Here is a 16,467-nt window from a genome sequence, read left to right on the forward strand (position 1 = left end):
TATCACTTTCTTCTCAGAGTCTACCTTACTGCTCATTCAAAGAATACACACAACATAAATTCATTCCCAAATGGCCATGTCATGCAGTTGGTCTTAGGACAGCCTGTGTAAGTCCAAGTAAAGTTTAATTTGGAAGTACCGTATTTTTCCATGTATAAGACTAGGTTTTTCTTACCAATTTTAAATTTTAGGTTTAAAATTGGGGCTCGTCTTATACATGGGTAGTACTGAGGGGTGTTTTCTTAATTTGGAGTCCCCAAAAATAAAAGGCATCTTATACATGGGGGCGTCCTATACGCGGAAAAATATGGTAACCTATAAATTGTTCTGGATCTCAGCTAATTACTTCCTCTGGTGCTTATTCATCCACTTCCAGCACTTGTTTCCCACTGAGAAAAGATTGAAATTTGAGAAGAAAATGCAATCAATAGTTGCATTATTTTGCTTTCATTTTTTATGTGTGTCCTCATATGTTCCAGGAATGCAACTTGCAATTTTTCAGTGAAAATTCTACATTCCAAATACTACAGGATTATTAGAGATATTTTACTTACGGGTTGGCCTGGGTCACCATCGTCACCTTTCTCCCCTCCTGTGCCATCAGTCCCCTAGGAAGAAAAAGACAATGTTTGTCTCACTTAATCTTGCCTGAATTTTGTATCCTGTACAGAAAAATGACGTTCATTTAGAAGAATTACTAAAGACTTGCAGAAAAGATTGCTCATGTAAATCCCACACTTCATCTAATTGCTCTCAAGAGGGACTTGCATATGGTTCTCAGGCAGCCTCTCCTACAGGCAGTTTTGCAGGGCCAATCCTAATTAGCTGTAGCAGCATTCATTCTCAGACACTTGCTTGGACTGGGCAAAGTAGCCAACTAGAACAAAAATTCAATGTATAATAGTTTGAATATTGGACTAAGGGTGTGAAGATCCAGGTTCCAGTCCTCAGTCATAGAGTTCCTGGTTCACCTTGGGCCACCCTCACAGGGTTGTTGTGAGCGTAACCTGTGACCTCCTTGGTAGGATACATATAAAATGGACATAAAACAACCGTCCAGATTAAATGATCTACTTATGGTTAGAACTGCATGCAAAGAGCATGGCTTCTCTTCCATTAAAAGCAAAATTGGGCCAGAGCTTTTTGCTCAAAGCATATTGTCACAAACAAGACTCTCCAACCTCACGCTTCCACCAAACCACACCCAACATTGGTTGAAGCCACAGGAATGTCACTTAGGTGTGAAAATAAATGCAGCCCTCACAAAATTTCTTGCAAGCCTACAAACATAGTCTGATGATGGTGAATTATTGGGACTATTGCAAAAATGGATAAAGGGGGAGGATGGTTAGTTAAGATAATTAAAGGCAATATGAATTAAGAAATGCGTAAGAAGTGATAAAAACGGTGGGTCATCAGAGGTGCTGATGGAAGTCCAAAAAAGATTGTATAAGTGGTGAATTTTTGTGGTATGTATTATATTTTACACGTTAAAATTAATAAAAAATATTATTAAAAAAGAAAATAGAAAATAAACGCCGCCCGGTTACAGCATGGTGCTGATAATGCCAAGGTTGCAGGTTCGATCCCCGTATGGCACAGCTACATATTCCTTCTTTGCAGGGGGCTGGACTAGATGACCCCCAGTGCCCCATACAATTCTATGATTCTATGATACAGTGCAATCTTATCTGCATCTACAGAGAAGCCGCCTCACAGAGTTTGACATGACTCATTCCCGGGTAAGTGTCTACAGGATTGCTACTAGCCATCTGAATTGTCAAGATACTCACAGCAGGCCCAGGTTCACCAGGGGGACCAGGGTCACCAGGAAAGCCAACAGGACCCTAAAGAGACAGAAAGCAAGTTAAGGCTGGTGGTATCAACTAAAGATTGGAACCAGTGACAACAAACAACCAAGTTATTAATGGCAGACACAGTGTAGAAATAACTAAGACCGAGGTTCTGGAGCAGAAGTGGGGCAGCCTTTTTTGCTGATAGGCAATCTGTTGTGTGGGCAAGGCTGAAGCCAGACATGGGTGGGGGCAGAGCCAAAAGTGGGAGTATTTCCCCATTTTTCTTTGTATTTATATCACCCCTTCCTCGCTCTCTGTCCTTCAGTGTTCTATGGGCAATCTATCCAGAGGATATTTGTATTTTGAGGAGTTATTGATCTAACATGGTTATCCTTCCTGCCCCCTGTTCCTACCTTTCCTCCTATCTTTTAAGGTGTGAGAACCTTTTCTAATGTCCTAATCAGTTGGGAGGAGATGAAGCCTCACCCCCAGCTGCCTTAATTAGTCTGGGAGGATAGTGCCGGAAACCTTCTTTGATGTTGGAAATTGTTAAATTGAGGCATTGGGAGGAGGTGGCTATCTATAAAATCAGATGGTTGGGCAGAGTTTCTCTGAAGCTCGTGTACAGACTGATCGGCCGCAGGGCCATGGAAGCAGAGGCTACCTGGGGGAGTCACTTCGCCACTTTTTGAGGGCTTCCAAGTGGCAGATAGAAGTGCATGCTGTGTGTGTGTGTGTGTGTGTGTGTGTGTGTGTGTGTGTATGTGGTACCTCGGGTTAAGTACTTAATTCGTTCTGGAGGTACGTTCTTAACCTGAAACTGTTCTTAACCTGAAGCACCACTTTAGCTAATGGGGCCTCTTGCTGCTGCCGCACCGCCGGAGCACGATTTCTGTTCTCATCCTGAAGCAAAGTTCTTAACCCGAAGTACTATTTCTGGGTTAGCAGAGTCTGTAACCTGAAGCATATGTAACCTGAAGCGTATGTAACCCAAGGTACCACTGTGTGTGTGTATTGCTTGCTGTTTATGAATAAAATCTTCTTCTCACCCACTTGTGTTATGTATTGCTTCTCAATCTCTTTTAAAAGAACAGCCTTGCATTTGGCAAGGCAAATGCCCAATTCTCTCTCTGCCTTCTCATCGACTGGGCTGCTAGGGGTAGGATTAGAGGTCTTGGACTGGGCTTCTGAAATAAGTCTGAGGGTTGTATAGAGTTACCCTCAAGGCTGCTTTGGCTTTAGCAGGGCAGCAGAGCATGTCAGAAAGAATAAATTCATGGAACAGGGCTGTATTGCATTATAAATCCATTGTCTTATTTTTTTAAATAAAAAATGATAGGGTCACTTACCGGGTTACCCTTAGGTCCGTCATCACCTGGAGGTCCTTTAATACCTGCTGGTCCAGCTGCCCCTGGTGGTCCAGCCTCACCCTTTTCACCCCTTTCCCCTTTTGGACCCTGCGAAGGACAGACACAATTGTCAGGGCATTATGTAAACTGACACAGGGACAGAAAAGGAAATCAGACATAAAACGTTCTGAAGAGATAATCACCACATTTTAATGGGGAAAGCTTTGTAACATACTGAACTCTCCACCCACAAAAAACATCTGTAGAACACCTGGAAGGTCCAGATCGGCCTCCAGACTGGAAAGTAGTCCCACTGCCAATTACGTTTTGACATCATTTATTTTTCCGATTGCAAGAATGCAGGGAGGGAACAAGAAATGAGAAAGGAATTTATTGGTGTGCACACCTTCCCATCAGATGTCAAGGAAATAGGCATCAATCAGACTTTTAGAAGACATCTGAAGGCAGCCCCTGTACAGGAAGCTTTTTAATGTTTGAAATTTTTGTCTTTTAATATTTTGTTGGTAGATACCCAGAGTGGTTAAGCAACCCAGTCAGATGGGCGGTATATAAATGAAATCATCATCATCATTGAATTGTCCTCTGTAAAGCAAGGGCTATTGGAGAAATGTTGGTAGAAATCAGTCCTTAATCTGTAGGCCAATAAAATGTTGATGGGCATGTATGAGTCCTTCCAGAATGAAACCCCAGGGAAGCCAATTGGGGCCAGGTCAGCTCTCCAAAGCAACAGGCAAGAGGACCCAGCAGATCAGCTGGGTCAGAAAAATAGGCAGACAGGGCCTATTCCATTGAGGAATCCAGGAAGTGGGGTGAACTGGAGAGTTGGAGAGAAAGATGTAGCCTAATTTCCTAACCAGCAACCCCCAATATTTGACAGGCTGAGCTTCCAGAGCCCATTGAGTATGTCCAGGCAGTTGAGCTGTGTAGGTTTACTAGCCAATCAGATTGTAGCTAATGACCAAAAATCTTTGGACTGAGTCCAAGGGCTCTTTCTCTAATTCATATACCTAGGAAACACCTATAACCCCTGATGCAATGAAATAAAGACATAGTATCCCTTGAAGTTGTAGAACGGTTAAGGCTACATTACAATAACACTTTATCAAATGTTATCTGAAAAACATAAACACTTACCCCTGTTCCAGCTTCTCCAGGAGGGCCAGGGTTACCAGCTTCTCCAGGTTCGCCCTACAAGAGTCCAGAATTATTTCAGAAAATTCAAACATCGTTTTCTACTATTACCTGAATTCTCATCAAACCGTATTTCTCTCTATCTCCTCCCCCGCCCCTCACTTTGTCTGAAAGTAAATCCCAGAGAATTAGGAAATGCTAATGGAAAACTACTTCAAAGTGATTTACTTTAATTGAAAGTGATGTCAGGCGCTCAAACTAGGGAAAGAATGATAAATAAACATAGCGACAAATAATGAAATAACATGCAGACGAATAATAAAATCTTCACTGCAGGCCTCAAATGCAAACACGGCACAATTTATCGGCAATGATAGCTGTTTAGTACACCAGATGGCTTGCAAGCCATATGTAAACGATCTGTGCAAATGCAACATTTATACAGTATTAAAGAAATGTTTAAGTAAATTTATTCTTCTCTTGAGCCCAAAACCCAGAATCACACAAAACCTAAATATATCATTTCAGTAATGAGCAGTGATGGGTGAGCTCCCTTCAGCTGGATTTGGAATTGGCTCGGAACTTATGAGGTTTCTTGGCAAAGCATTTGTGGAAAGCTCGTTTGGGGAAAGCTCATTGCTTTCTCTTTTTGTCCATAATGTTGGTGTGAGCATGCTGAGGGTGGTAGGCGCATATGCATCATCACACTGCCCACTTAGAAAATTGTGATTTGGCTTGGTACGACCAGCGTGATTGAAGTTGTAATGAACACAAATGGCACAGCAAAGGGCTCAGACATTCCCCCGGTTTATTTGCTCAAGCAGCTCAGTAAATTAAAAGGTCATGAAGTTCCACAGCAGTCAATGACATTTTAGAAACCCAACAAGCTTCCTTATTCCAAGTCAGACTATTTGTTCGTCTAGCTCTGCCTTGTCAACTTTGATTGTCACTGTCTCTCCAGCATCTCAGAAGAAGGTCCCTTGTAGGCCCTACAACCCAATCCTTTTAACTGTGGGAGCCATGGATTGAAGGAAGGACTTTCTACATGAGATGCATATGGGCTATAACACTGAGCTTCCCCTTTCATTGAAAGCCAGGAGTGAACATTAAGGAACTTCTGTGAATACATCTAGAAAGCAGCTTCCTTTCAGTACCTGATCTGTTGAAAGCTGCCGGCCACATGTGAGCAGAATCTCATTTAACATTCCAAGCTGGACCAAAACCTCCAGGGGAAACAGTGCTAATTCCTAATAAACCTTAGCATTATGAGTTGCATAACTTTGCATACTGAACCAGGTAATTATGGACCACTAGTTACGACTGATTGCATTCCAGCAACCTGATCCTTTGTTTCCAAGCAAATGGCAGCTACTCTAAATAACGAGTCGCATGGTATCAGTACTTCTGACATCTACACTCCACTCTGTTGGCAAAAGATCGTCTAGGGAAACTTGAGTAGAAAAGGGTTGAGGGACATGCCTTTACATCATGCAGATTCTTCCAGCTTCTCCGCATCCTAGTCCTTTTTTTCTATTCACAGAGGCTTCCCACACAATTAAGAACCCTATTGAGATGCCTATTTTAAACTTTTCTGCTGTACTCAGTGCAATCCGCTGCTCATAAAGCAATATGTTACCTGAGACAGAGAGCTGCCACTACGACAGCACCTCATCTCGGGTTCTCTCCCAGCTCTTTCAAGAACACAGGGATGGATGTTGCCTTGGCATCCCATAAATAAGGTTGAGTCCAGAGTCTCACTCTGTGCAGCAAAAGATTGGATAAAGGTCCGAGACTAGAGTAGTTTCACGTCTTTCCAGGAATGGCAACTGGGTAAGCACAGACCCATCCACAGCTGATGGGTCTTATCATCAAGATATGGACATATAAAACTGCCTTATATGGAGTCAGGCCATTGTTGACCACTTTGACTGCTAGTGACTCCCCAAGGCATCAGGCTGCGGTCAGTGGTGTGCAGTGAATTTTTCTGTGGGAGAACAGTTAGGGTCAGAGGCATCAGCTTGCAAGGCTGATTGGGGGTGGGACATTGCAACATCGTGCATGTGAGCATCATGTGTCACGGCCGGGCTTTGGGAAGATGGCAGGAGGGCTCTTGGACACATCAGAGCATCGCACCTCCCTCTTTAAGCCAAGCAGAAGCTTCCTGGGCTTTGGGAAGGAGGCACCAGGGGAACATTTAGGGGACTAAATGTCGCGCTGTGGGTTAAACCACAGAGCCTAGGACTTGCCAATTAGAAGGTCGGCAGTTCGAATCCCCGTGACAAGGTGAGCTCCCATTGCTCGGTCCCTCCTCCTGCCAACCTAGCAGTTCAAAAGCACTTCAAAGTGCAAGTAGATAACTAGGTACCACTCCGGTGGGAAGGTAAAGGGCATTTCCGTGCGCTGCTCTAGTTCGCCAGAAGTGGCTTAGTCATGCTGGCCACATGACCTGGAAGCTGTACGCCGGCTCCCTCGGCCAATAAAGTGAGAGATTGCCGCAACCCCAGAGTTGGTCATGACTGGACCTAATGGTCAGGGGTCCCTTTACCTTTACCTAGTCCCCCAGTCCACTGATGACACACCACTGGCTGCAGTGCTCTTCAGGCCCATTACCTGGAGATTCTACTCACTTGTAGAAGCCAAAGTTTGAACCGAACACTCTTTGCAAACATACTGCTGCAGTGCTATATGCTCTCATTTCAAGGCAGCCATTTCAGAGTCCATTTAGAAATGGGCAACAAGCCCACAAGCCAAGCCAGGCTTTGTATGATTGGATTTGAAACAAGAGCACGTCAGCAATGATGGCCAGTATTCCTTCTTCCCTTTCATACAGAGGTCAAGGGTTTCCCCTCACCACTTCAAAACAAAGCCACTGTGTTTTCTTTGAAGCTTTCCTTTCTTCCCCCTTTCATTAATTGCAATGGCTGCTCTATTTTTTATTTTTTTAAAGCAGAGTACTTTGGGGAGAAGTTGGCTTTTAAGCGGTTTGTGCTTGAGTGTAACAGAAACCCTTTAGAGTTCCGGTGTTTTCTGAGGAGACTGGAATCATTAATCATTCAGCATTGCACAGGACATTTTCACAGCAGCTGCCTTTGATCACTTTGGCCAATACAACAGCATGCATGGTAGAAATAAGAAACAACAAGGTAGTTAAAAATACAATGCATTAACTGGAACAAAATATATATGGAGTTTGCATAGATAGGTCAAGGTCAAGGACCCCTGTACGGTTAAGTCCAGTCAAAGGAAACTATGGGTGTTGTGGCGCTTATCTCGCTTTGCAGGCCAAGGGAGCGGGCGTTTGTCCACGGACAGCTTTCCAGGTCATGTGGCCAGCATGACTAAACTGTGTCTGGGACAACGGGACAGAAACCAGAGTGCACGAAAACATCATTTACCTTCCTGCCAGAGCACTATCTATTTATCTGCTTGCACTGGCAGGCTTTTGAACTGCTAGGTTGGCAGGAGCTGGGACAGAGAAATGGGAGCTCACTCTGTTGTGGGGATTCGAACCACTGACCTTCCAATTGGAAAGCCCAAGAGGCTCAGTGGTTTAAACCACAGTGACATCTGTGTCCCTTTGCATAGATAGACAGACAGACAGACAGATGATAGATACATGATAGATAGATAGATGATAGATTAGATAGATAGATAGATAGATAGATAGATAGGCTTTGGACATTGGTTTCAGTGACTGTGATCAAATGCTGCTAACTTTCAAAATTTGGCTTGGTTGTTTTTTTAAAAAACTGTTATAGACTGTAATCCCACTATTGCCTTGCTTGAAGACTGCACAGAGAATATTTGTTGATGGGTGGCTATAGACACCGTATTAACAGGAACAACAGAGACATACAGAAATGCACTATGTACAATGGGCTGCAAATTCTAGGATGCTGAGTGCCATCTGAGGATAACTTTAGGTCAAAAAATGCTTCCAACCAATACACCATGGAAAGGAAACAAAGATCAGACATAGAAACATATAGTGCGGTTTTATTATTTTTATCCTCAGTGTTCCTAGAGGATAAGAATTCAGAATTTTCCTTGCACGGTTTACATATTTTCTTTGCATAGTTTCTAAATCCGAATTAAGTCCAATTCACGCAGTGTTGTGTTTTTTCTCTTCCAAAAAATGGAAGACCTAGGAAGTCCCTATGTGAAGTATCAGTAAGTGCCTTTCCTGAAACTTAAGAAGCTTGTCAGAGGAAATGAAAACCCGAGATACGGTAAGGTGAGCTACTGTTCTTTTTATTTATCTTATTGGCATAGAAAAATAAATGAAATAAAATTGGAAGCACCCAAAATAAGTGGCTGAATCTTCCTTTGGATAGGAAGGAGGAACACCTGGGGCTGTAAGCGAAAGAACTGCACCGCCTCGCTTTCTGGGAGTGATTAAGAAGTGGCCCGTGACAAACCCAAATGATTTTGACTGACCTGTGACTTCAGTCAGTGTTTCTGAATGCAAAGCTGTGACAGATCTGCACCTAGAGGGATAAGATCTGTGTAGCGTACCAAAAAGAATATGGAAAGGACTCGTGCTGCTCCAAGGCACAACAATTTAGAAAGGGCTTCAGCTATGAAAAGTGGAAAGGGAAAGTTCAAGAGGGCTCCATCTTTTTAGCCAACTGCTAGGTCAAGAAAGCAAAGGAAAATGGGAGATCTTCTGAAGAGGCCTTCAGAATACCTGACTGGTTTTGTCATACCAAATCCCAATATTCACAAGCAAACAAACCTGCCCAATTTTGAATTATCTGAATAACAAAAAACAAACAAACAAACAAAAAACACCCAAGTTATAACTGCAAAACCATGTCTTCTCCTTTTTGTTCAATTATGCTGTACATGCATCAGAATAAATTATACCTCTCCAGAACATGCCTCAGCATTTTTTAATATACAGTGGTACCTCTACTTATGTTCACCTCTGGTTACGTACCCCTCGGGATACGTGCGCGGCAAGCCTGGAAGTATTTTTCTGGGTTTCGCTGCACGCGCAAGCGCAGAAATGGCACCTCCAGATATGCACACCTCAGGATCCGACCAGAGCTTTGGAACGGATCCCATGCACAACCGGAGGTACCACTATATATTACATGGTCACTAGTACTGAATAATTTGAGGCATCGATGAATACAGACCATGGCCAGACCCCATCAGTATAGACAGATATATTGACTGTGCATAATTAAAAGCATAGAATTGTCTTAGATTTAATTTGATACAGACTTGAAATAAATCATCTCAATTCGCAGATTCTTTGAGATCTTAAAATTTCAACCATATGGAAAACTTAGGTCTTTGAATCTGTAAGATTCAATTTCTGTTGAATTTACCCTAATAGGAGAGAGGTGGAGCTCAGATGAGCGAAGGGAGATTGAACCAAAGATAGTTGAATTTTGTCAAATGTGTAAGTTTTTGGTTTATGTATTTAAGAAATTCCGAATTTGACAATTTCACGTATGAGACACTATTTGCTGGATTTAGATACAATCACAAAGGTTCTTAGAGTGGAGCCTGTGGCACAACGGACCAGTGTGTTTGTCTGTTAACCAGAAGGCTGGTGGTTTGAGTGCACCTAGGGATGGCTATGGCAGGATTCTTGCATGGCAGGGGGTTGGACGAGATGACCCTCAGGGTCCCTTCCAACTCTATAACATATGATTCTCATGCTTGTTTCTGACATGTCCATGCCACACAATATGTAATTTCCCATTCATATTAATGGGTGAAAGTTTCTTCTGAATGTGCCCTACAGGAGTGGCTGGGGAAACCCAGCCAGATGGGCGGGGTATAAATAATAAATTATTATTATTATAAATTATTATGGTACTTATTATCTACCCATTAAGATCTAAAATTCTTGGGTAAACCATTATCTAGCAGAGAGAACCAAATGGAACCAGGATTTGAATGTGCCATTGACTCTGGAGTTCCTATGGTTTGGACAGTGCAAAAAACTAACTCAATGAAACCATAGTATTACTAAAGTCCACCTCACTGTGGACTCCTTCATATAACCTACTTTGTATAATCCACAGGATTTCTAACACCCATGACAGGCAAAATTAAATCTGGCAAATGAGGTAAATCCAAGGTGTACAGATTGGCTCATATTTTCAAGAAATGAAAGTCCTGCAGTGTTTCGTCTTCTCAAAACTCATTTTTGTTTTTATGTTAGATCATTACATTAAAATGGTATGTGTGTGGTTCTCTTCAACTGAAGAGAACCAACAGGAATAAATTGCATTACATAAACATGTCCTTTTCTACATATAACGGGATGGAAAAGGTCTAATCTGGATGCTGATCTTCCCAACAAAAAGTTAATAAAATACATCAGATCATAAAAGAAGTTGAAAGAGTCTTAATTTTGGTGAAATAGCATTTAAGTCAATGTTAGGTCTACAATAAACTTAACATAGTATCAGAAACAGAATCATCCCATATACTATTACTGTTGAAATACCAGCTTGGGAGGAAGAGCGGTTCTTTGACATTCTCTCATTATTTTGTAAAAGTAACAGAGATTCTTGTGGCACCTTAAAGACTTACAGATTTATTATGGCATAAATATTTAGTGAGTCTGATGATGTGAACTCCAGCCCACCGAACTCCAGTCTATGCCATAATAAAAGCATTGCAGTGCAAGCCTACTCAAAGGTAAATACCATTGATTTCAATGGCATTTACTAAAAGGAAAGTAGGTATGGAATTGTATCCACACTACATGATTCTTTGTAGATTTTGCTCAATAGACTAACGCAACTATATCTGTGGACAAGGTCAAAATGGCTATTTTGAGACATGGTAAATTGGTAAATTTGATAAATTAGTGCTGGAATGGGTTTGCCATGCTATTTTAGGTGAAGTATCCGTCTGGAAAAAATGAGAAGATACAGTGGAACCTTGGTTTTCAAATGTAATCGACTTCCAAAACGTTCGCAAACTGAGGATCAATGGGTGGTTGGCAAAATCCATTGAAAATATGGAGAAATGTGCCTCAGAAGCTGTTCAACTTCTGAGTCACGTTCAAAAACGAAAGCAATTACTTTCGGGTTTTTGGCGATTGGGTTCCGAATCATTCATCAACGGAGACATTTGAGAACCGAGGTTCCACTGTATGGATATAATTTTGAAGTTTGGCATAGATGCATATTTCCGCCTCTCCAACTTGGCACCACATATATTTGGCAAATGTATGCCAAGCTGCATGCCTGTTCCTCCTCAAGGAATTAGATTCTGCAATAGTTACTGTCCGGTGCTTGAGTTAAACATTACTTGTGTGCATGGCGGAAGTTTGTCTGTCCTGGATCCCTGGAGTAGGAATGTATTCACTAGCTTTTAGTTTCCCAATGAGCTAATTCTAGTAGCTCTTTGAAGCTCTTGAGTTTTAGCAGTGTTGCATGATATCTATCCAAGTGATGCAAAGGTCCTAATGAAATCATGGAAAGAGAGCAGTCTGAATTGTATGCTACTCCTTTAATCAAGCTGCATACACACAGAATAAATCATGCAAATTGCTCATAATGGCATATTTCACTTTGCACATTTTAATCTGGTTCTAGATATGGAATGTTGAGATGAAACACGAGGCTCAACTCAGATCCACTTACTCTTGGGGTATCTACTCATGCTGCTTCTCTACAAGATGAAGAATGAGATGGAGGAGTGCATTCATCTGACCATTAGACCTTCCTCATTGGGCAGATAAGCAAAGAATGATTAGGAACAATCCTAAACCTCATATTTTGTTCTTTTCCTATCTTGCACATCTTTGCTTAGTACAGCTAAAAAGCTTGACTGATTCCAATGAGAATGAACACACTGATTTTGAATTCTGATTCTCCACCAGACCTAACCACACATTTCCAAAATTCTCACCAACCATGAAATACAGTAATTTGGATCTGTTGGTTGTTAAACAGAACACGAAGATACCAAGGGCACTCCCCAATGATTTATTCATTGAACATTCATCCTGGTTTATTTGCTGGGAGATTAGACAATGACTGTGTACACACATGACTTCTTCCAAAGAATCCTGGGAAATGTTTATTCAGAGGCTGGGAATTATAGTTTCTGGGGTTCTTTGAAGGAAGTCATGTGCTTTGTGTCAAAGGGACTGTTATTTTGGATTTCCAGTGCATTTCCTTCACTTTTCTTATCACAAAGTCTGATCTTTTGGGTTAGCAGGCTTGCTGCGGAAGACCTCCCTTGTCAACTATAATTGCATAACCTGAATTTGTATCTGAATTCCACCTGAAAACAGCAAGTCTTGAAGCACCAGAACTAACTGGAATATGTATACAGCCGTACATCCTAAAGCATAACATTAATATCACTTGTGTGCGTCCTTTGCCACACCATTCATTGTTGTTCTTTTTAAGTTTGTTCGCTTACTTACCTTGTCACCAACACCTCCAACAGAGCCAACAGATCCTGGCGGACCTTGAGGACCCTGGGATGACAAAAAGGATGTCAGTTAAATCATGTGCTTTGCTTATTTGTTTAAAAATGGGGGGGGGGAATTAATGTAAAAACTGTTCAAAGGATGCGTTTCTTACATCAGCTCCACTTGGACCCTGCGGACCTCTTGGACCAGGGGGACCAGGAGGACCCTGTAGGAAACAAATACAAAATACAAATTAATCAGGTTTACATTCATTAAAGCCAGCACAAGGGCCATTAGCTTAGCATTTTACAGAACGAGCTAAGAGCTTCCAATGTATGACAAAGGGAGTCACAATTACAGTGAATGTGCCAATTCTAGTATCGATTCTTGTAGCATTTGGACAGTCATACTGGGCAGGTTCGTAAACTCAGTTGGCTATCTTACCACTAACAGTAATGATGTCTGGAGCAAGACTCACCTGAAGATCTCATGACCAAGGGATAGGAGGAGAGGGCAAGAAGAAGGAAAGACCTTCTATTTTTGTGTAATACTCTATGTCATTCACGTACTGAACACTGAATAGCAGAGGAGAAGGACTTACCATTGGACCAACGTCACCATTTTCACCTTTTTCCCCTGGTGGGCCAGGAAGACCCTAGGAACAAAAAAAAAAGGATGGGTTTATATATTTAATTATCTCAGATTCTCTCAATGCAAATCACAATCCCCAATACATACATCTTTAAATGTAAGAACATTTCATTCCTGGCCGGCCAGCGAGTACCTTCAGGGACAGACAGCAGAAGGGTTTTCAAATGTGCATTTAGCAGAATGTGTTGTGTGGCCCTTCACCTTGTTCATGACCAGTTTCTAATGAAGTAATGAAGCATTTTTTTCTTGGCAAGTCTGCAGTGCTTAGTAGCAACTTTACCCAGCCCCCTTCAGAAGGGGATTTGCAGGTTCTCCAGTCCTTTGTTGGAAAATGAGCCATGGAGCAAGAAAAAAAGCCAACCAACTAAACAGCATCAGAATACTTGTGCTTTCCTGTTTTATCATCTAACGTTCATAAATGAGACAGCCTCACTTTCCTTTATTGTGCTGTTTTGTCCATTTCGATGTTTAATAGACTATGCTGCATTCAGACAGAAGGCTGTAACAGATAGTAAGACGCATCATGAAATATATCCATTGATAGCAATAGATGAAGGAAGGCAGAGGAGTTGCATTTTTGTCTCATTACCACTTTCTAAATAAGGACAGGTATTTTTCCATTATATAGAGCTAAATGTGGGATGTACAACGGTAATTCCTGACACTGAAATGCTTGGATTGTGCACCGAATTCATTCATAACCCCAGCATGCCTGGACACTGTGCCATTTGGAAGAAACTGTCTTGATGTATAAATTTATTAAGTTGCTTCACTCTCAAGAATTCACAAACTTTTGCTATTTTTCTTCTTCTTCTGAGTGCTACGTTTCCTCAGAGGCAATCTGTTGGGGTCACATACCAGAGGTAAGCAGCCCCAGATATAGTGGGCAGACCTGACAAAGTGGCGTGGGAAGGACCCCTTACCCTTTTCTTTCTGCCACCCCCATTTTCTCTCTACGCAGCAGCAAAGGAAGTCGCTTGGGTGCCTGGGATGGGGCGAGCCACCCACAGGGGCACACTGCAGGGCCTCTAGAGTCTGCCTGCCTCCTCCCAGTCAGCCACCCTACAGCTGGGGGGGGGGGCAGCAGGTGGACCATTTGGGCAGCGTGGAGCCTGCACACACCCAAGTCACCATTTCTCTCCCAGGAGAGACATGTGGCTCAGGTGTGCTGCAGGCCCCATGGTGAGTGCTGCCTGGCATTTTTTCACCCCCTCAGTGGTGACACCTGGGGCGTCCCTCACCCACTGCACCCCCTTCCTTCGCCCCTGTCTCTATGCCAGCCCCATTCCGCCATTCCCCTCTTGAACACCAACTGCCTACCACTGTAATACAGCCTAATGACTGGTTCCTTTTTTGAAGTGAAAGCATTATAATTACTCTCTCCAACATCTCGACACTGGTCCTTATTGGAAAGACAGAAAAACAAACCCACAGTCCTGTGCCTATGGGGAATTGTTGCAGGGGCCAATGGAACATTCCTGGGCAGGAAAAGTAGGGATGGATAGGCAACAAAAGAGGCAGGCTTCCTATTTAGAGTATAGGACTGTGCAGATCATAAGGAGGAAGATGCCATTCGTCTCCATGGCGATCCCTCCACTTCTACACAGCTGAACATCCACGGGGGCAGAAATTGTGCTCCAAGTTTTAAATGAAAATCTTACATGATTTCACCAGTAGGTATATATATATATATCAGTCCGAGCAGAGAATGCATTATACAGTATGTGCAAATTCACTACCTTTTCAGGACTACATGGCCTCTTTTGAAACAGACTGAAGATGTAATTTTAAGGAACCATCCAAAGTGTAGTATCCCATTTTGTTTAAATTACCCATTTAGGCTGCAGCCCACAATGGAAGGCTTGCCACACACTTCAATAGGAGCGGCAGCTCACCCTTAGTGATCTCATTCTCTAGAAAAAGGTAAAATCATGAGCTATTTATGATGGACCATCTCTGAAGGGAAATTTGATATCAATTTGCTCGGTCAATAACCAATACGCTCAGCTGCTGAAATCCTCCACTTTACAAAATTGGAAAAAATTGGGCTTCACAGTCTCAATGATAATGTGTGAGTTACAGGTGACATCAATTTCATATTGATAGTTTAAAAGTGGGTGACGTGCAGCCTGATCCTCTCTATAGTTAAATTGGTAACCTTAGATTTAAACTGATTAGAGCCCCATTGAAGTCAACAGTACTAAAATTGGCTTAAATGGTAGTACTTTGATTTAACTGGGTTGCAGAACAGACTGCAAGTTACTTAGATTTATCCACTTCAGGACTTGCATTGGAATAACTCTGTGGGATTTAACCCTCTAAAACAGCCTACTCTCAACCTTGGGTCCCCAGAGGTTGTTGGACTACAAATCCCATCATCCCTGACCACTGGTGTCCCTAGCTAGGGATGATAGGAGTTGCAGTCCAACAACCTCTGGGCAGCCAAGGTTGAGAAAGGCTGTTTATATATACCGTGTATATTTATATATTCCATGATGTAGTGTGGTAGCCTTGTGAAATTAAGCAAGCCTTCCCTATTGTTACCTACAGAAGAGTAAAGCATATTTTTTGTTTGTAGAGCTCCATCCTTGAGGTAGAAGTGGAAGGACACCAAAAGTGCCTAACTTTGGTTGGACTGCATCATTTTGTTTAGCCACACAATAAATATCTGAGGATAGCAGAGGTGCACTGATGACAGAAGGGTTAGGATAATTGCAGCTTAAATGTCTTAGATGAATAATTGCCTACAAATCTGCTCATTTGTAGGTGTGACTGTAGAAAAGGTAAAGACCTCTGTGTTGCAGATGCAAGTATTTCATCAATTACAATTTGCTGTCATGACAGATACTAACAACGTACCCAACAGTTTGTTATTAAGATTTATTGAGCCATAAACCTGCCTTTAGTAATTCAAATTTAGGCCCTCAATTATGTTGAAAGTTACATACGGGTTCAACTTTAAAAACCTGTAAGTGGTACTATTAACGGCCATGGGAGAACAGATAAGCCTAAGGTTAAGTATGCTGCTCTTTGCCAAATCACAATCTTCAAATACAACCTTGCAAATAATTGCAGTGACATATTTTCACCCCTGAAACTAGTGGGAGCTTTGCCACTTTGGTTT

At 42.1% G+C, this 16,467-nt stretch overlaps 1 protein-coding gene across 4 annotated transcripts in view; it reads right to left on the minus strand.

The window, feature by feature from the left end:
• Positions 1 to 16,467, minus strand: part of COL11A1 (collagen type XI alpha 1 chain) — a 258,210-nt gene that overhangs the window by 38,397 nt on the left and 203,346 nt on the right. For all 4 annotated transcript variants that reach the window (XM_083743153.1, XM_083743154.1, XM_083743152.1 and 1 more), the window contains 7 exons: positions 13,294 to 13,347; positions 12,865 to 12,918; positions 12,705 to 12,758; positions 4,301 to 4,354; positions 3,146 to 3,253; positions 1,794 to 1,847; positions 555 to 608 (listed from right to left, as the gene is read on the minus strand). In XM_083743153.1, the coding sequence (XP_083599279.1) occupies positions 555 to 608; positions 1,794 to 1,847; positions 3,146 to 3,253; positions 4,301 to 4,354; positions 12,705 to 12,758; positions 12,865 to 12,918; positions 13,294 to 13,347 (432 nt within the window). The remainder of the gene's footprint in view (positions 1 to 554; positions 609 to 1,793; positions 1,848 to 3,145; positions 3,254 to 4,300; positions 4,355 to 12,704; positions 12,759 to 12,864; positions 12,919 to 13,293; positions 13,348 to 16,467) is intronic.

This window comes from Podarcis gaigeae, assembly GCF_964106915.1.
Source record: "Podarcis gaigeae genome assembly, chromosome: 6".
In the NCBI taxonomy this organism is placed as follows: Eukaryota; Metazoa; Chordata; class Lepidosauria; order Squamata; family Lacertidae; genus Podarcis; species Podarcis gaigeae.